This window comes from Pristiophorus japonicus, chromosome 9 (genome assembly GCF_044704955.1).
Source record: "Pristiophorus japonicus isolate sPriJap1 chromosome 9, sPriJap1.hap1, whole genome shotgun sequence".
Taxonomy (NCBI): domain Eukaryota; kingdom Metazoa; phylum Chordata; class Chondrichthyes; family Pristiophoridae; genus Pristiophorus; species Pristiophorus japonicus.
Genome location: NC_091985.1, coordinates 34921966 through 34943055, shown reverse-complemented (window position 1 = coordinate 34943055; position 21090 = coordinate 34921966). Strand labels below are relative to the sequence as shown.

At 41.8% G+C, this 21090-nt stretch overlaps 1 protein-coding gene across 5 annotated transcripts in view; it reads left to right on the top strand.

Annotated features, from left to right (window-relative positions):
* birc6 (baculoviral IAP repeat containing 6) overlaps positions 1-21090 on the top strand; it is a 326307-nt gene that overhangs the window by 123177 nt on the left and 182040 nt on the right. For 4 of the 5 annotated variants that reach the window (XM_070889262.1, XM_070889261.1, XM_070889260.1 and 1 more), the window contains 11 exons: positions 5619-5777; positions 5975-6108; positions 6817-6970; positions 7065-7181; positions 8848-8993; positions 9080-9206; positions 9426-9536; positions 11243-11376; positions 14982-15109; positions 18103-18665; positions 20044-20219. In XM_070889262.1, coding sequence (XP_070745363.1) covers positions 5619-5777; positions 5975-6108; positions 6817-6970; positions 7065-7181; positions 8848-8993; positions 9080-9206; positions 9426-9536; positions 11243-11376; positions 14982-15109; positions 18103-18665; positions 20044-20219 — 1949 coding nt within the window. The remainder of the gene's footprint in view (positions 1-5618; positions 5778-5974; positions 6109-6816; positions 6971-7064; positions 7182-8847; positions 8994-9079; positions 9207-9425; positions 9537-11242; positions 11377-14981; positions 15110-18102; positions 18666-20043; positions 20220-21090) is intronic. The other variant, XM_070889259.1, reaches the window with a different exon arrangement.

The window sequence follows — 21090 nt, the reverse complement described above, 5'->3', positions numbered from 1 at the left end:
TACATATAAACCTATGAACAATGATGAAAAGGCAAAGAACACCCAGCTCAACCAGTCCGCCTCTTGCAACTGCGACACCCCTTATACTGAAACATTCTACACTCCACCCCAACCGGAGTCCTGGGGGAGGCAAAAACCAGATGAAAACCCAGGCCAATTTAGGGAGAAAAAATCTGGGAAAATTCCTCTCCAACCCCTCCAGGTGATCGAAACTAGTCCAGATCATCACCCTGGCCGTATTCAATTCCCTGCAGTACTTACCATTAATACTACGTTGGTTAACAAAAGATCATCCAGTCTAACCCCAATTACAAGCTCGAGGTCCGTAACCCTGCAGGTTACTGCACTTCAAGTGCCCATCCAACCATCTCTTAAAAGTGGTGAGGGTTTCTGCATCCACCAAGCAGCGAGTTCCAGATCCCCACAATCTTCTGCGTAAAGAAGCCCTCCCTCAAATCCCCTCTAAACCATCCACCACCCACCTTAAAACTATGCCTCCTCGTAATAGACCCCCTCCACCAAGGAAATAGGCCTTTTCTATCCAGGCCCCTTGATATTTTTACACCTCAATGAGGTGTCCTCTCAACCTCCTCTGTTCCAATGAGTACAAACACAGCCTATCCAATCTGTCCTCATAACTAAGATTCTCCATTCCAGGCAGCATCCTAGTAAATCTCCTCTGCACCCTCTCTGGTGCAATCACATCCTTTCTATAATACGGCGACCAGAACTGCACGCAGTACTCCAGCTGTGGCCTAACCAAAGTATTACACAATTTAAGCATAACCTCCCTGCTCTTGTATTCAATGCCTTGGCCAATAAAGGCAAGCATTCTGTATGCCTCCTTAACCACCTTATCCACCAGGCCTGTACTTTCAGGGATCTGTGGACAAGCTCTCCAAGGTCCCTTTGTTCATTTACACTATTAAGTGGCTTACCGCTTAATGTGTGTACCCTTTCCTTATTAGCCCTCCCAAAGTGCATCACCTCACACTTCTCTGAATTAAATTCCATTTGCCATTGCTCTACCCACCTGACCAGTAGATTGATATCCTCCTGCAGCCCATGACTTTCTTCTCCATCAACCACACAGCCAATTTTAGTGTCGTCTGCAAACTTCTTAATCATACTTCCTATATTCAAATCTAACTCGTTGATATATACCACAAAAAGCAAGGGACCCAGCACTGAGCCCTGCGGAACCCCACTGGAAACATCCTTCCAGGCACAAAAACCTCCATCAACCATTACCCTTTGCTTCCTACCTCTAAGCCAATTTTGGATCCAACTTGCCACTTTGCCCTGGATCCCATGGGCTTTAACCTTCTTGACCATGTGGGACCATATCAAAAGCTTTGCTAAAGTCCATATACACTACATCGTACGCACTAGCCTCATCGACCCTCTTGGTTACGTGCTCAAAAAATTCAATCAGGTTAGTCAAACACTATCTTCCCTTAACAACTCCGTACTGACTGTCCCAAATTAATTCTTGCCTTCCCAAATGTAGAATCATCTGTCTTGATTTTTTCCAATAATTTTCCAATAATTACTCAGCCTATCCCTTTCTCCCTTCTTGAACAAGCAGTCCTCCAATCTTCCGGCACCATGCGCAAATCCAAAGTGGACTGAAAAATGATGGTCAAGGCCTCTGCTATTTCCTCTAACTTTGCTCAACAGCCTGGGATGCATTTCATCCGAGCCTGGAATCTGTTATTTTTTGAGGTTGTAACTAGCAGAATAGATAAGGGGGGACAAGTGGATGTGGTATATTTGGATTTTCAAAGGGCATTTTATAAGATGCCACACAAGAGCTTATTAAACAAAATTGGGGCTCGTGGGATTGCAGGTAATATACTAGCATGGATTGAGGATTGGTTAATGGACAGAAAACAGAGTAGGAATAAACAGGTCATTTTCGGGCTGGCAGGCTGTAACTAGTGGGGTTACCGCAAGGATCGATGCTTGGGCCTCAGCTATTCACAATATATATCAATAATTTGGATGAGGTGATCAAATGTACTATATCCAAGTTTGCTGATACAAAGCTAGGTGGGACTGCAAGTTATGAGAAGGATGCAAAGAGACTTCAAGGGGATATAGACAGGCTAAGTGAGTGGGCAAGAACATAGCTTCTACAGATTGGCGAAGAGAAAACGATTGGCGAAGAGAAAAGTAGATCCCTTGCAGTTAGAATCAGGTGAATTTATAATGGGGAACAAAGAAATGGCAGACCAATTGAACAAATACTTTGGTTCTGTCTTCACTAAGGAAATACTAGGGGACCGAGGGTCTAGCGAGAAGGAGGAACTAAAGGAAATCCTTATTTGTCAGCAAATTGTGTTAGCAAAATTGATGGGATTGAAGGCTGATTAAATCCCCAGGGCCTGATAGTCTGCATCCCAGAATACTTAAGGAAGTGGCCGTAGAAATAGTGGATGCGTTGGTGGTCATTTTCCAACATTCTATAGACTCTGGATCAGTTCCTATGGATTGGAGGGTAGCTAATGTAACCCCACTTTTATAAAAAAAAAAAGGAGGGAGAGCGAAAACAGGAAATTATAGACCGGTCAGCCTGACACAGGTGGTGGGGAAAATGTTGGAATCAATTATTAAAGATGTAATAGCAGCGCATTTGGAAAGCAGTGACAGGATCGGTCCAAGTCAGCATGGATTTATGAAGGGGAAATCATGCTTGGCAAATCTTCTAGAATTTTGAGGATGTAACTAGTAGAGTGGACAAGGGGGAGCCAGTGGATGTGGTGTATTTGGACTTTCAAAAGACTTTTGACAAGGTCCCACATGAGATTAGTGTGCAAAATGAAAACACATGGTATTGGGAGTAATGTATTGACATGGATAAAGAACTGGTTGGCAGACAGGAAGTAGAGTAGGAATACAAGTGTCCTTTTCAGAATGGCAGCCAGTGACTAGCGGGGTGCCGCCAGGGTTCAGTGCTGGGACCCCAGCTATTTACAATATACATCAATTATTTGGATGAAGGTATTGAGTGTAATATCTCCAAGTTTGCAGATGACATTAAGCTGGGTGGTGGTGTGAGCTGTGAGGAGGATGCTAAGAGGCTGCAGGGTGACTTGGACAGGTTAGGTGAATGGGCAAATGCATGGCAGATACAGTACAATGTGGATAAATGTGAGGTTATCCACTTTGATGGCAAAAACAGGAAGGCAGAATATTATCTGAATGGCGACAGATTAGGAAAAAGGGAGGTGCAACGAGATCTGGGTGTCATGGTACATCAGTCATTGAAAGTTGGCATGCAGGTACAACAGGCGGTGAAGGTGGCAAATGGCATGTTGGCCTTCATAGCGAGAGGATTTGAGTATAGGAGCAGGGGGAGGTGTTGCTACAGTTGTACAGGGCCTTGGTGAGGCCACACCTGGAGTATTGTGTACAGTTTTGGTCTCCTAACTTGAGGAATGACGTTCTTGCTATTGAGGGAGTGCAGCGAAGGTTCACCAGACTGATTCCCGGCATGGCAGGACTGACCTATCAAGAAAGACTGGATCAACTGGGCTTGTATTCACTGGAGTTCAGAAGAATGAGAGGGGACATCATAGAAACGGTTAAAATTCTGACGGGTTTAGACAGGTTAGATGCAGGAAGAATGTTCCCAATGTTGGGGAAGTCCAGAACCCGGGGTCACAGTCTGAGGATAAGGGGTAAGCCATTTAGGACCGAGATGAGGAGAAACTTCTTCACCCAGAGAGTGGTGAACCTGTGGAACTCTCTACCACAGAAAGTAGTTGAGGCCAATTCACTAAATATATTCAAAAGGGAGTTAGATGAAGTCCTTACTACTCGGGGGATCAAGGGTTATGGCGAGAAAGCAGGAATGGGGTACTGAAGTTTCATGTTCAGCCATGAACTCATTGAATGGTGGTGCAGGCTAGAAGGGCTGAATGGCCTGCTCCTGCACATATTTTCTATGTTTCTATGACTGGGCCTGTATTCACTGGAGTTTAGAAGAATGAGAGGGGATCTCATTAAAAACATATAAAATGCTGACTGGATTGGACAAGTTAGAGGCAGGAAGAATGTTCTCGATACTGGGGAAGTCCAGAACCAGTCTAAGGCAAAGGGGTAAACCATTTAGGACCGAGATGAGGAGAAACTTCTTCACTCAAAGTTGTTATCCTGTAGAATTCTCTACCGCAGAATGTTGTTGAGGCCAGTTCGTTAGATATATTCAAGAGGGAGTTAGATATAGCCCTTATGGCTAAAGGGATTAAGGGGTATGGAGAGAAAGCAGGAAAGGGGTACTGAGGTGAATGATCAACCATGATCTTATTGAATGGTGTTGCAGGCTCGAAGGGCCGAATGGCCTACTCTTGCACCTATTTTCTATGTTTCTACAGCAAATGGAATATAATGTGGAGAAGTGTGAAGTTATCCATTTTGGAAGGAAAAATAGAAAAGCAATGGTGAGAGATTGGGAAATGTTGGTGTTCAGAGGGACCTGGGTATCCTTGTGCACAAATCACAAAGTTAATTTGCAGATACAGTAAGCAATTAAGAAAGCAAATGATATGTTAGTCTTTATTATAAGATGATTTGAGTACAAGAGTAAAGATGTCTCACTGCAATTATATAGGGCCCTAGTGAGACCGCACCTGGAATTTTGTGTACAGTTTTGGTGGTCTCACCTAAGGAAGGATAGATATATTTGCAATAGAGGGAGTACAACAAAGGTTCACCAGACTGATTCCTGGTCTTGGAGGGATTGTCCAATGTGGAGCGATTGTGTGGACTCGGCCTATATTCTCGAGTTTGGAAGAATGAGAGGTGATCTCATTGAAACAAATTCTTACAGGGTTTGACAGAGTAGATGCAGGGAGGATGTTTCCCCTGGCTGGGATGTCTAGAACCAGGAGTCACAGTCTCAGAATAAGGGATCAACCATTTAGGATTGAGATGAGGAGATATTTCTTCACTGAGGGTGGTGAATTTTTAGAATTCTCTATCCCAGAGGGCTGTGGAGGCTCAGTCATTGAACGTATTCAAGACAGAGATTGACAGGTTTTTGTATATTAAGGGAATCATGGGATATGGGGATGGTGCAGGCAAGTGGAGTTGAGGTAGATCAGCTACGATCTCCTTGAATGACGGAGCAGGCTCCAGGGGCCAAATGGCCTGCTCTTGCTCCTATTATGTTCTGGTGTTTTTATTTGAATTTTTCTGTTTCTCCAATTTCAGCCAAAGTGTAGCAGGTTTTGTATTGAATCAGGGAAACTAAAACTACAGGGACATAGTCTCAGAATAAGGGGCCGCCCATTTAAAACTGAGATGAGGAAGAATTTCTTCTGGTTGTAAATCTATAGCATTCTCTGCCCCAGAGTGCTGTGGAAGCTGGGTCATTGAATATATTTAATGTGGCGATAGACAGATTTTTGAGCGATAAGGGAATAAAGGGTTATGGGGAGCAGGCAGGGAAGTGGAGCTGAGTCCAGGATCGGAGCAGGCATGATATTGAATGGCAGAACAGGCTCGAGGGGCCAAATGGCCTCCTACTCCTATTTCTTATGTTCTTATGTAGCAAGTATTTCAAGATTTTATTTAAAAGTTGTAACCTACTGCAATTCTTTAAAACGGAACAGGTGAGCTGTTGTCACCAGTAGCTGTAGAGACCATGGAAGAAGGAGCAGTTGGTGAAGATGCAGGAGCATCATTAGTTGACCCAGATGATTCTCTGCCACAGCCATCTGTAATTCCACTCGTGGAATCTATAGATGAGCCTCTGACTCCGGATATTACAGGTAAGTGACTTGTAAAGAGAAAAGTAAATAGGTTGTCCTTTTTATTAATTTTAAAGAATATGTTGTAATGTCATTTTATATTTTATAAATTTAAAAGAAAAAGCACAGCCTTAAAATTGCCTGGTAGTGTATGTGGTCCAGTTCCATACATTAGTTAACATACTTGGCAATGTTAAAGCTGTTTTCATCATCCAAAGGTGCTCCATCTGCATCATCTTTGGAAAAAGATAAAGACAAAGACTTTGACATGCTACAAGACCTCATGGATGTTGATATTGGTCCCCTAGATGTTGACTTTGATGAAGATCCCCTTGCTGCCAAAGTGTTCAAGGTATAGTACGAACAATTAAATTTTATCTTTGCATGCAAAACTAATTTTTGTTCTGGCTAATGTTGGCGAAATTGACTCATTGTGTTGCCTTGGGCAGTTTGAGGCTTTTCTTTTGTAACCCTATCCCCCCCCCTCCTTGTACCTCCCATTTTTCTTGTAAATTGTCAAAAACAAGCGCAAGAAGACTTGAAACACAATAATGTGTCATATTGTACTTTTAAACACAAGGAAGACTGAAACATATTGCTAATACGGAATGTTTATATAAAAAAAAATTTAATTGTTAGAAAATCTAAAATTTGCCAATGCGGAGCTTTATGGCCCTTCAGAGTACTTATCCTTGTAAGAGCATTCATTCTCTGTTTTACCTGCCTTGTGCTTCAGGTTTTTTTTGGAATTGGAGTATATGTATGTTTCATAAATTTGGATTACAGTTGTATTTGGGAGCTCAAGACAACATAATTTAAGGAACTGTAAAGATTAAAGACAACTTGGGTAATTTCAATTGGACCATTTGAATAACAGTTATGGGTTTGCTTTATTACAGCCTTCATCTATTGGATACATTTAGTTTGAATTCTTCAAATTTAAACATTCTGTGGAGTCATGGATTATGCTGTTGTTTTGAGTAAAATGTTGGAAGTAGTAGAATGAGCATTATACAGATTATTGTTGCTATTAAACATTTTATTTTTTTATTCACACAAGCCTATTAGCAGTACTTGGTATGACTATTGGGGTACCGACTATGGCACTTACAGTTACAATCCTTATATTGGTGGTGTTGGAATTCAGATGCCAAAACCACCGCCCACCAGCGAGAAGAATGGATCTCAAAGTGTTTCTGTTTCCGTGTCTCAAGGTTTGTATGTTTCACGGGTGTTTCTTTTAACATTTTGATGCTGCAAGCTAGCAGAAAAAGCAAGTAACTTTCCTTGGTTCTGTTTGTGGTGCAGCGCTGGATGCCCGTCTGGAGGTTGGTTTGGAGCAGCAAGCTGAGCTTATGTTGAAGATGATGGCTACACTGGAAGCTGATTCTATTCTTCAGGCTCTCACTAATACATCACCTACAGGTAGATGGATGGAGAGATGCTCAAATCTCTAGAGCAAAGTACTAAATTATGGGAACACAAGAGAAAAGGAGTAGGCTATTCAACTCCTCGAGCCCGATTCGCCATTCTATTAGATCATGACTGATCTGTACCTCAACCAATGTTCCCTGTAATTTTTTTTTGGTGCCGCGCAGCCACTTCAAACTACCGCACATGCGCGGTTTTTGCATTGAAAAGACGAGCTGGCTGCATGGGACCCCTGGAGCGCTGCGTGGCCGCAGAGTTTAAAGGGTACATTGCCTCAACCCCATTTACCCGCCTTGATTCCATATCCCTTCATACCCTCACCAAACACACATCTATCAATCTCAGTTTACACATTTTCAAGTGACATAGCTTCAACAGCTTTTTGGGAGAGAGTTTGAGATTTCCACTACCCTTTGTGTGAAGAAGTACTTCCTGACATCAATTGAAACTACTGAAAGCTTCCATACTCATTCTTTGTTTTTTTACGATATCTAATTCTGGTTATCGTCTGTTACTGTTGGAGACTTTCAAACCTCAGTCCAATGTATGAACAGTGTTATATCTCTTTGTTACAGGTGGCAAACTGATGCACAGAGTGGAATAGCTTTGTGGTGTGTTCTAAATATTGCTGTTGTCCTGGTACCTATCTTCATGCTGCAGCTATCAATCGGACTCTGAAGTGTGATGTGCATTTGGCAGACTGTAATAATGCTGTCCATTGCTGCAGGTTGCATTGAGTTCAACCACCAAATGTGCATGCTTGGATGCATGCACAGAGCTTTCTTCCCGAGTATCTAGCTTTTAATGTGGGAGCAAGGTTGCAGCGTGTTTGCTTTCTCTAGCATTAAAAAGTTGCATGAAAATTTTTGAAAGTTTCCAGGAGATGCCTTACACTTGATTAGAAGTTGCTATGTCTCGTAATGCTTGGGTCTAGTGCACTTGGAGTCTGGTCAGAACCTGATTCGAGTTATCGTGGCACTTTTTCTTTGCAGTACACTGGAAACTGCTTTGCATCAATAGAAAAGTGCCAATTTAACTGCATTCTTAAGATACCTGAGTGTTTGTGATATTTGCAGCGGTATAAAGGATTCTTCAGAGTCAGCTGTTGCATAAGTTGCTAAGACAATTAACGTGACGTCATGAAACTGTCTTAAAGCAACATCAATTGTTTTAGAAATTGCTGTTTGGGTAATTTGTTAAGCAGCTTGTTGTTAAAAGACTATTTTGGGATGTGTTGCTGCACAGTGGTTTGGGATGCACATCAACACAAAAGTGGCAATATAACTCGGGAGTCTGCTGTGTGTGCTAAAGGCTGGAAATGTGACATTCCGTCCAGGAGGTTGTCTCTCACTTGTTCTCTGAATGCAGCAGAACCCCATACTTAATTTGCTACTCGACTATTAACATTCATTATTAGTGGAGGAAATGCACTTTGGCGTCAAATCAAGTATAATTACTGCCGATCTGCAGTGTGACCCAGTTGCCCAAACATTATGTAGTGCAGTGGTAGATGCCGATTTTCTATTGTATTTCACTTCAACTGGAGAGAAGTGGGGATTGTCTTTGAGTTTTAGGGTGCTCGCAACATCTTAATGGAAAAACAGTCCACTAAGTGGATAACTTTTGTTCACTTCATTCTTGTTTAATTTACTCACTCTAGTATCTCAGCCTCCTCCTGGAACTGATGACTCTTTGCTGAGAGGATTGCATTCATCTAGTCAGCTGATTGTGCCACCGCCATCAATCCCTATGCTGAGCGCATGCTTCAACAAACTGTTCTCAATGCTCCAGGTTCATCATGTTCAGGTATAGAATCCAAATTATTTAACTTGGTTCTTGGCCTGTGATTCTTCATTTCCTTTTTTTAAATGCAGTTTTTCATTTTCTTTCAGTTGGAATCATTACTGCAGTTGTGGCTTACATTGAGCATGAATGCTTGTTCTGTTGGAAATGAAGATGCTGGAGCTGATGTTTTTTTATTTAATGCAAGCAGGGTACCAACAATCCCCTTAAACCAAGGTGAGCCACTTTTTTTAATCAAAAGTTGAAGCTGGTTCCTTCATTTTCTCAAACCTATTTTAAGATTGCTGAATTGTATTTGCTAATATCCTGATGTGATCTACTTGAAGATAAATTAAGTAGTTTAAAAAGTGATTCCTTTCCTGCTGGCAATGCAAACTTGTGCATATTGTAAATTTTGAATGACTTTCTAAAAATGTGTCTCCATTTAAATGGCAGCTTCAATATCCAGCCTCTTAACGGTGTTGGCATGGTACCCAAACACCTCGCTGCGGACCTGGTGCCTTGTGTTGCACAGTCTGACTCTTATGACAAACATGCAGCTGAATGGTAAGTGCTCCCTTTGAGTTTTGCATTTTTCCTTGTTCCTCTTTTGAAGTAATACCAAATAGTGAGTAAATAACCCATGGATCAAGCAGAGCAATGTTGTTTACTACCTTTTAAGACCCTGTCTAAACCGAATAATGGACAATCTCAGCTATCCATTCTGTTGCCTCCTGTACATCTATCCAACCTACAGATGCTGCTGCAATCTGAGTTCCATTCTCCTCTGGCTGTAACAATAAACTTTGTACAAGACTTAGTTAGGCTGCAGTCATAGAATATAAAAAGCAATGGAAAAGGTGCAGTGCAGATTCATTAGTGTTAGTGTTGTGCAGAAAGAGTTGAGAAGTTAGTGTGGAGTTGGGTTGGGGTGACCTGATGGAGGCCTTCAAGATCATGAAGGGTTATGATATGTCAAATAGTGGTGGATTATTTCCACTTGTTAGCACGATGGTAAGCAGAAGGCACAAATTTAACATCATTACAAAAAGGATTAAAGAGGTTAGAGAAAGTAGCGAGAGGTTGAAGCAGAGTCTGTAAATACTTTTGAAAGGGAATTTGATAGTTGAAAAAGAGTAATATTAAAGGATATGGGGATGGTGCAAACTTGCTAGTCTGGCCTATCAAAACATGATGGTCTGTTGTATAAAGATTTTTAACATCTACACTCCCCAAACAAATCAAGTTTAAGTTTGTGTAATTGTGACCATTTACAGATTAACTTTGACTATTCAGGCTTCAACCAATCCTTTTGATCATCGAATCTCTTGCTTTATTTTCATTGCAGTGTTCCAAATGGAAAATAAAATTATGAATAAGAAGTGACTGGAATCCTACAAATTCTGGCTGTATATTTTTAGATAAACAAATGTTCCGAAGTTGTACCTTTTTAATTTGATCTACATTTAAAATTTAGATTTTTAGAACAACTGCTAGCTAATGTGGTATCAGAGATGTGGCCTCGGCTGCTATATGATTGCTAAACAGAAAATTGAGAAGGTGCTTGAATGGGCTGGGGCAAATGGAGCAGACTGAAGGAGAAAGCTAAGGCAGAGAATGGAGGGTTTCTGATGAGTAGATCAACGCAAAAGGCAACCTTCCAGTCTTCTGACCCAGGTCTTCCCCTTGGTTTCCAATTCTGTAGAAGTAAAGGAAAGCGTAGAGATTGCAACCAGTAAGGAATAAATGCAAGTGGCAGGACGATTGACCAGTAAGAAAGAAGGGGCAAGATGCAGAAACTAAGAGCATGGCAGTAGGAATTGTGGCAGAAGTTGAAATCTTGACCAGTGAAAGAGGTGTTGTGTTTAACTGTACAGGTGAGGTACAGTGTACTGATTGGGGGACAAAAAAATTACTGAAACTATCTTAATGTTCTCCTGGGTGTGATAGGAAGTTTAATTTGATATTTTCCAATAGGAACTTGAAGTTTTATCTTTCCAGAGTTTTTGTAGTTGGTTTTAACCCATTGTTCACTTTGACAAATTAGATTAGACTTCAATTTATGAACCTCAAATTTAAACCAAGGGGAAACTGTTATCTAAAATAAATGTCTTTACATTCTTGCTGTATTTCCATTTTAACTTCACAAAGAGTTCAATTAAATATAATTGCAGTTCCTTAATTATTGCATTTATAGTGCAGAAATTGCTTACCTCACTTTTATAAAGAAGACATCAACAACTACTTTATCGTAGACTGTATTTCTGTTGTAGTTGCTCCAAGCAATAGTATGGTATTGCAAGAAAACACAGCGCAGGTGATGGTGTCTGATCCGAACATGATTCATGTATTAGTGAGGTTCTTCTCGGGTATCAGCCCTCACGGCACTTGTCAACACAGCCCACAGGTACTTAACTTATCACAGTTTGTGAAATGTGTTTGTTTTTATTAAAAAAAAAACTACAATTAAGTGCATTTTGTCCTAAATTTCTGATCTGTTTGGTGATTCAAGTGGCAATGTGACACATGCTCTATCGTTTATTCTCGTTGAATTTTTGTCTACTCTTTTGTCTAATTTTCTTTAAAATTTCTGATAACATGGATTCTTTCTGATGTTACGGTCTTTTCCTGGTGAGACTAAGTTCTTTCTCTCTCCCTCAACCCTTGGATTTTTAGCTCAGCCAAATGATCTTCTGTTCTGTTCAATGCTTTTCTGAAGTTTGCTGATTTGGGGCATACAAGAATAGTTTGGGGATGACCGTCTACTCTTTCCTCCCTCCAGTAGGGAGGAGGTTCTTGGCCTCGACTTGGTGTCTTCTCAGAACAGCACAGTTATTGTGGGTTGTTTTTATTTAAAAAAATTTATAATTGAAAGTGTAGGCAAGAGTTTATGTTCCGAATCTCTACACCACAATCCTGGTTTGTTTCGTTATGTCTGTGGGCTGATATTGATTGTATGAATGAGGAACCTTTGTTCTTTTGATGGTGATCGCGCCTGATTGAGAACTTTGGAAAGGCAGTGGACACTGCTGTGTACAGCGGAAGCATAATGAGCTACAATACTGGATTGTGCAATCCAACAATGAATTGTTTGAATCTGTCCACGTAAGATCACCAAGGTTAGGACAAGCCCCTCATACTCTGTATGATGCACTCTAGAATTAAGAAGTAAAATTGTCATAATATTGTAATGAATGGAAATATTGCCACCTGATATTTCAACTCACTGGAAGTAGTCTGTGAAAAAGATCGAAAGAAGGACTATGACTATTTTTGTGCAGGCTTCAGCTTTGAGATGCTGACTGACCAGTTTTATCCCTGCTTATTTTCAGTGAAGATGAGTGGTGATTTATTTAAGAAGGCATTATTGAACTCTTCTGGATTATCAATGCTCTTCACTTAGTTATGCCTAACACTTGTCCATGGTTGGTAATGTAATTTTAGGACCATTTAAACCTCGGTACTGGTTAAGTATCCCAGTGGAAGTAAGTAAGGAAGTCAGTTTCTCATGGGTCATTCTTGTGCTAATCAGATGTAATCTCAGGTTACAATAGAAGATGTAAATACTGCTGGGCTTTCAGTACAGCACTAGGAACTGATGGTGTCACCAGAGCTGCACTGTTGTAGCTGGCACTATTGAAAACAACTGATTCAGCTGGCAAGGTTAGAGAGAAGACTATGTAAATTTGAGGTCATCCAAAACTCTGCAGCCTGTGTCCTAACTCGCACCAAGTCCTGTTCACCTATCACTCCTGTGCTTGCTGACCTACATTGGCACCTGGTTAAGCCATGCCTTGACTTTAAAATTCTCATCCTTGTTTTCAAAACCCTGCATGGCCTCGCCCCTCCCTATCTCTGTAATCTCCTCCAGCCCCACAACCCTCCGAGATATCTGCTTCTCTAATTTTGGCCTCTTGAGCATCCCCAATTTTAATTGCTTCATCATTGGTAGCCATGCCTTCAGTTACCAAGGCCCTAAGCTCTGGAATTCCCTCCCTTCACCTCTCTGCATCATTATCTCTCTTTCCTCCTTTAAGACGTTCTTTAAAACCTGTCTCTTTTGACCAAGCTTTTGGTCATCTGCCCTAATTTCTCCTTATGTGACTCATTGTCAAATTTTGTTTTATAACACTCCTGTGAAGCGTGTTGGACATTTTACTGCGTTAAAGGTGCTATATAAATACAAGTTGTTGATTTTCTTGGGTCTGAGCCAAGATGTGCACTGGATTGCCTAGGTGGGTACAGAAGATACCAGACTCTCTCTGATGGGTCAGAGTGCACACCTGCAATGGAACCTGCCCAATATTCTTTTCATTTAAATTAATGAAAGGCATAGTAGGTGTCTCCCTTTGCAGATGTACGCTTCAACTCGTTCAGTTTTTCAATATTTACCATGATCGAATGCACCTAGGTGCAGACCTAGGACAATCTCCTATGGTTTTTAAGTTATCACAGTCGCAGAAAGCAAATAAGTACTTTTCATTGCCCTGGTTTTCATGGGTTTGTTCATCTAGAATGTTCACTTAGAATCACACAATCGTTACAACACAGAAGGAGACCACTTGCAGTGCCTTTTATGGTGTGCAATGACCACCCCATGTTAAAAGTATTCACGCATAGGCATCTTCCACCCTTCAGTATGTAGTTCGGGACCTAGAATGTCAGGTCCCTCATTGAAACACCTGTGAACTCATCCCTTTTTGGTGTGGAAGCAGGTCATCCTCGATATGAGGGACGGCCTAATACTATACTTACGGCAAAGATTGATATTTCTTACTTTTATTTGGTCTATACACGAAAATTAAGTCCCACGTTTAAAAATTTTTTTAAAATTGAATCGATTTTGTGCATGGAACCGTTTCCCTCCGCATCAGCCCAGCACAACTGGTGTGAACGGCAACTATTCTGACATTGAAGACTGAGCTTTGCAACCTCCCTCAGTAATCACATCATGTGTGTAAAATAAACTTGCAGTGGCTGCTTGGCTTCAGTGTAGATCTGACCTCTGAGTTAAGTGTTGCAATGATTTCAGACACACAACGTGAAGAATTTGGTCATATTTTGAGTGGACACCCAAAATTAGTTTGACTTACAAATGCTAACATAGAAGTTATTCACTTTCAAATAATGAAAAACAGCCAGGGAGATCATCCAGAGCTTAGTCTTTGAGAATGTTGTCAAATCTGAGGGGTGATTTTCAGAAGAGCTCCTTCTGGTAGATGTTGTTTACTACAAGGAGGAATCTATTGAAGAGAGAGCAGGATAAAACATAAGTGAAGGATGGAGTCTTTATTCTCTCCCATTTTCTCTGATATTTTTCCAATTCTTTCCCCTCCCCATCTTCTGAAACCATTGACTCCTTGTTGGGTAATAATAACAAGTACCTCAACTAAATGCCATTCTTCATACGTGAGCAAAGGCGGTGAATGTCATCTGGTTATTTGGCTGTGGAAGACTTCACAACCAAGCTTGATCCTAATGTGCACGCAAGCTCACTTTCCATCAGAGATTGCTGGATGCAATCTGGGGAAGGAACTGTGGCTGCATTTCTCCTCCCCACCCCACCCTTACTGTTTGCCATTAGTGATACTCCTATTGTCAGTGAGGTCCATCCCTAGTTGCCCCAAGAAGGTGGCGAACTACCTTGAGTTGTTAGTCCTTTTACTGATGGTGTTCCCATTATATTTTGTGAGGTGGGATAACAAGGATTTTGACCGTGACTATGTATGACCAACTCAGGATGGTGTGTGATTGGAGGAGTCTTTGGAGGTGATGGTGTTCCCATGACTTGAGTTGCAAAATAAGTACATAAAAGCATACAGCGAATTGTCGCTATTGAACACGGTGCATTCATACTGTGACCTTCATCTATGGTGCAAATTTAATTTGATGATACCTCGGTTACAGGGTGATTTTTGCAGATGCACTTTTGGGATTTAATGAAATTACCTTTCAAGTTTCAAATTACAAAGTACATTTACAGAAAGGTTCAGCCTTTTTTTTGCCTTTCAGGTTGGACCAACAGCTACTCAAGCTATGCAAGAGTTTCTCACTCGACTCCAGGTGCACCTCTCCTCAACCAATCCTCAAATGTTCAGTGAATTCCTATTAAAGCTTATACATATACTTTCAACTGAAAGGTAACAGAAACTTCCTTCTAACAATGTGTGGTGAGACGGATTTAACACTCAATGTTACTGCTAACTTTTTCCATAGTGGTTGAAATTAGAGAATGAACTTGCATTTATATAGCACCTTTCACGACCATTGGATGCCCCAAAACGTTATACAGCCTATTAAGTACTTTATTTTTTAAAAAAAGTTGAAAATGCAACAGCCAATTTGCGCACAGCTAGGACCCAAAAACAACAGTGATAAATGACCAGATAATCTGTTGTGATGTTGGTTGAGGAATAAATACTGGCCAGGATATAGGGGAAAACTCCCCGACTGTAGGTCCCCTGCAGTCAGAATCAGGGGAAGTCATAACGGGGAACAAAGAAATGGCGGACCAATTGAACAAGTACTTTGGTTCGGTATTCACTGAGGAGGACACAAACAACCTTCCGGATATAAAAGGGGTCGGAGGGTCTAGTAAGGAGGAGGAACTGAGGGAAATCCTTATTAGTCGGGAAATTGTGTTGGGGAAATTGATGGGATTGAAGGCTGATAAATCCCCAGGGCCTGATTGACTGCTTCCCAGAGTACTTAAGGAGGTGGCCTTGGAAATAGTGGATGCATTGACAGTCATTTTCCAACATTCCATTGACTCTGGATCAGTTCCTATGGAGTGGAGGGTAGCCAATGTAACCCCACTTTTTTTTAAAAAAAGGAGGGAGAGAGAAAACAGGGAATTATAGACCGGTCAGCCTGACATCGGTAGTGGGTAAAATGATGGAATCAATTATTAAGGATGTCATAGCAGTGCATTTGGAAAGAGGTAATATGATAGGTCCAAGTCAGCATGGATTTGTGAAAGGGAAATCATGCTTGACAAATCTTCTGGAATTTTTTGAGGATGTTTCCAGTAGAGTGGACAAGGGAGAACCAGTTGATGTGGTATATTTGGACTTTCAGAAGGCTTTCGACAAGGTCCCACGCAAGAGATTAATGTGCAAAGTTAAAGCACATGGGATTGGGGGTAGTGTGCTGACGTGGATTGAGAACTGGTTGTCAGACAGGAAGCAAAGAGTAGGAGTAAATGGGGACTTTTCAGAATGGCAGGCAGTGACTAGTGGGGTACCGCAAAGTTCTGTGCTGGGGCCCCAGCTGTTTGCACTGTACATTAATGATTTAGACGGGATTAAATGTAGTATCTCCAAATTTGCGGATGACACTAAGTTGGGTGGCAGTTTGAGCTGCGAGGAGGATGCTATGAGGCTGCAGAGCGACTTGGATAGGTTAGGTGAGTGGGCAAATGCATGGCAGATGAAGTATAATGTGGATAAATGTGAGGTTATCCACTTTGGTGGTAAAAACAGAGAGACAGACTATTATCTGAATGGTGACAGATTAGGAAAAGGGGAGGTGCAAAGAGACCTGGGTGTCATGGTACATCAGTCATTGAAGGTTGGCATGCAGGTACAGCAGGCGGTTAAGAAAGCAAATGGCATGTTGGCCTTCATAGCGAGGGGATTTGAGTACAGGGGCAGGGAGGTGTTGCTACAATTGTACAGGGCCTTGGTGAGGCCACACCTGGAGTATTGTGTACAGTTTTGGTCTCCTAACCTGAGGAAGGACATTCTTGCTATTGAGGGAGTGCAGCGAAGGTTCACCAGACTGATTCCCGGGATGGCGGGACTGACCTATCAAGAAAGACTGGATCAACTGGGCTTGTATTCACTGGAGTTCAGAAGAATGAGAGGGGATCTCATAGAAACGTTTAAAATTCTGACGGGGTTAGACAGGTTAGATGCAGGAAGAATGTTCCCAATGTTGGGGAAGTCCAGAACCAGGGGACACGGTCTAAGGATAAGGGGGAAGCCATTTAGGACCGAGATGAGGAGGAATTTCTTCACCCAGAGTGGTGAACCTGTGGAATTCTCGACCACAGAAAGTTGTTGAGGCTAATTCACTAAATATATTCAAAAAGGAGTTAGATGAAGTCCTTACTACTAGGGGAATCAAGGGGTATGGTGAGAAAGCAGGAATGGGGTACTGAAGTTGCATGTTCAGCCATGAACTCATTGAATGGCGGTGCAGGCTAGAAGGGCTGAATGGCCTACTCCTGCACCTATTTTCTATGTTTCAAATAGTGTCATGGGATTTTTTTACATCCACCTGAGGGCAGGCGAGACCCCCTTGGTTTAACGTCTCATCTGAAAGACAGCACCTCCAATAGTGCAACACTCCCTCAGTACTGCACAGGGATGTACAAGAAGCCAGAATTGGAGGAATCTAGAGATCTCGGAAGCTTGTAGGGCTGGAGGAGGTAATGGAGACAAGTCTGGGCAACCAGTTAATGTTGGTTGTGGGGATAAACATTGGCTAGAATATCCTGTCCTTTGGGTTGTAAATCTATCATTCTCTGCCCCAGAGAGCTATGGAGGCTGGGTCATTGAATATATTTAAGGCAGAGATGGGCAGATTTTTGAACGATAAGGGAATAAAGAGTTATGGGGACGGGGCAGGGAAGTGGAGCCGAGTCCATGATATTGAATGGTGGAGCAGGCTCGAGGGGCCAGGTGGTCTACTCCTGCTCATATTTTTTATGTTCTTATGTCCACCTGAATCGGCAGATGGGACTTCAGTTTCATGACTGATCTGTAAGATGACACCTCCAACAATGCAGCACTTAAGTGTCAACCTCGATTATGTGTTCAAGTCTCTGGGGCGGCTTGAACTCTCAACCTTCTTAGTTGGAGGAGAGAGTGCTACTACCTAGCCAAGCTGTCAAAGTAGATGCTCCTGTCTGCAGCACTATACAGTGCGCAGTAGTTAAGATCCAAAATATCAGAAAAGTAATTTCAGACTGGGAATGCTGCAAGTGCCATGTTGGTTTAGAAAGACTTGACGTCGTTTACGAGAAAGCATATTGCTCCTATATATATGTTTTCACCTTGTTTAAAAATGCATTAACAAATGATCATGAATTGTAAAATATATATATTTTTTAACTTTACATGTTCTCCAGAGGCCCGTTCCAAACCGGGCAAGGACCGCTGGATGCGCAAGTAAAACTGCTGGAGTTTGCACTGGAGCAAAACTTCGAGTCTGTTTCTGTCAGCGCAATCTCTGCGGTCATTGAATCGGTGACTTTCCTGGTGCATCATTATATTACCTGCTCGGACAAGGTTATATCTCGAAGTGGGTCCGATAGTTCGGTTGGTGCCCGTGCCTGTTTTGGTGGACTGTTTGCAAATATCATCCGTCCAGGTGATGCGAAAGCAGTATGTGGGGAGACGACAAGGGATCAACTTATGTTTGATCTGCTAAAGCTGGTTAACATTTTGGTGCAGTTGCCCCTTTCGAGTAACCGAGAATACAGTGCCAGGATGCCAGTTGCTAGCAGTGCCTCGGATAGCGTGTCTGATGAGGAAAAGGTCTCCGGCAGTAAAGAAGGGAACCCAAGCACCTCCTTCACACAAGGAGCAACAACTTGTATTGCTGATTTGGTACTGGGAAATCAGCAAATCATGAGTCAGATTCTTTCAGCTTTGGGCCAGTGCAATAGCAATGCTATGGCAATGATAATAGGTAGGTATTTCCATTTTTTCTTTTTAAATTGAACTTTGATGTTGAGGTGGAGCCTATATTCATTAAAAGTGATCAGCAGTATGACCTTGCAGCTTTTGTTGCTGAGGAGTTCATTACTGGGAATTTAAATAAATGATTGAGGAACAAAATAAATTGCAAGGGGATATTAATACAATGATGGCATGAGCAAAAAAAGTAGCAGATGGAATTCCGTGTCAGTAAATGTGAGCTGGTAAATTTTGTTAAATAAATAAATAAAACCAATGAAAACTTTGGGAGTTGGGTGATGTGCAAGAGCAGAGGGGGATTCTGGTACACAAGATATTAAAACAGCACCTCAAATGGATAAGGCCATTTTTTTAAAAAAAAAGCTAATTGGCTGTTAGGTTTTATAACAAGAGAACATAAAAATTAAATGCAATGGCGAATCTGCATAAAGCCTTAGTATTCTCGACTGGGATCTTCCTGTGTGCATTTCTAGGCTCCGCACTATAGGAAGGATGTTGAGGGTATAGCGCAAAGTCACTAGGATGTTGCTTGGAATGAGGAAATACAATTATGAAGAAATGATTTGAAAAATTGCCACTGTTTTCTCCAACAGAGTTATAAGTGACAAAAGCAAAATACTGCAGATTCTGGAAATCCAAAATAAGGGTTACTTGATAGTTTTTTTTAAAAAAACACAATGAACAGATGCTACAAGATAGGAACAGACTGTTTTCAGTGGCTGAATTATCTAGAGTAAGGGAACAAAAATATAATAGAGGTATGAGATTTAGGACAGAGAGCGAAGGAACTTTTTTTTTTACACAGGGCTGTGAAACTGCTAAATGCACAACGGGAGTTGGTGACTAAAAGCAGAGATCATGTGAATATTTGAGAATAGATTAAATAGATGGTTGCACGAAAGGGTCATAAAGGGGTATGGGACCAGGGAAAGCTCATCGGATTAAGATGACTGTTCTTGTAGAGGATAAACACCAATACGGACCGGCTGCATCGAACTACCTCTATCCGTGTGATAGTTGCTGTGCAAATCCGTGTGAAGTCTTGGGACTACTCATCACTCAAAGCTTCAAATGCTTAAATTCAGCCAACTATCAGCTACGCTGGAAATGGATGCAGAATTTTTAATTTTTTTTAAATAAAAATAACAAATGAGCAGATTCCAATTAAAATGGTCCATTTTGCACACTATAAGCCTATCAGTTAATACACATGCATTTATCTTTTAAATAAGTGTCTTGTACCCCAAGTAGAAATTGATGAGTAGCACAGAATCATAATCATAGTATTTATAAATAACTTTTAAAACTTATTTTAGTTTAGCGCAAATTCTACGCTCCTTAAAAAGGTGTGGCTTTTATTTCCGAATCAGGTGCAAGTGGATTACATCTTACTAAACACGAGAACTTCCACAGTGGTTTAGATGCGATTTCAGTTGGGGATGGTCTCTTCAGCATTCTGACGACACTAAGCAAAAAAGCCACTTCAGTACAGGTCATGCTGCAGCCAATTCTCACATATATGGCCTGTGGATATATGGGAAGACAGGTAATTGAATGAATTTTGTTTTTCTGAGGTGACATGTCGGCAGTCTTGATCAAAGATCATGCTGTTACATCATACTTTCTAAAATGCTTGGTGACAACGTTATATTAACAATGAATAGAGAGAGACCTGTGTCACTATCGTGTTTTCAGCCGCCATGTGAACAGCTCCGCAATGTTACCCAATGATTTACTCCAAATGATGCAAATAAACACTTCTATGTATAAACGTAGGGCAGCATTTGGTTCTACATTCTCCTTTTCTCTGTTTCTCTCTCTCTGTCTCTGTCCCTCTCTCTCTCTCTGTCCCTCTCTCTCTCTCTCTCTCTCTCTCTCTCTCTGTCCCTCTCTCTCTCTGTCTCTCTGTCCCTCTCTCTCTCTGTCTCTCTGTCCCTCTCTCTCTCTGTCTCTCTGTCCCTCTCTCTCTCTGTCCCTCTCTCTCTCTGTCTCTCTCTCTCTCTCTCTGTCCCTCTCTCTCTGTCCTCTCTCTCTGTCGCTGTCTCTCTCTCTGTCTCTCTCTCTCTCTCTCTCTCTCTCTCTGTCTCTGTCTCTGTCCCTCTCTGTCTCTGACTCTGCGCCTCTCTCTCTGTCTCTGCGCCTCTCTCTCTGTCTCTGCGCCTCTCTCTCTGTCTCTGCGCCTCTCTCTCTGTCTCTGCGCCTCTCTCTCTGTCTCTGCGCCTCTCTCTCTGTCTCTGCGCCTCTCTCTCTGTCTCTGCGCCCCTCTCTCTCTGTCTCTGCATCTGCGCCCCTCTCTCTCTCTCTGCATCTGCGCCCCTCTCTCTCGCTCTCTCTCTCTCTGCATCTGCCTCTCTCTCTCTCTCTCTCCATATCTGCCTCTCTCTCTCTCTCTCTATCTGCGCCTCTCTCTCTCTCTG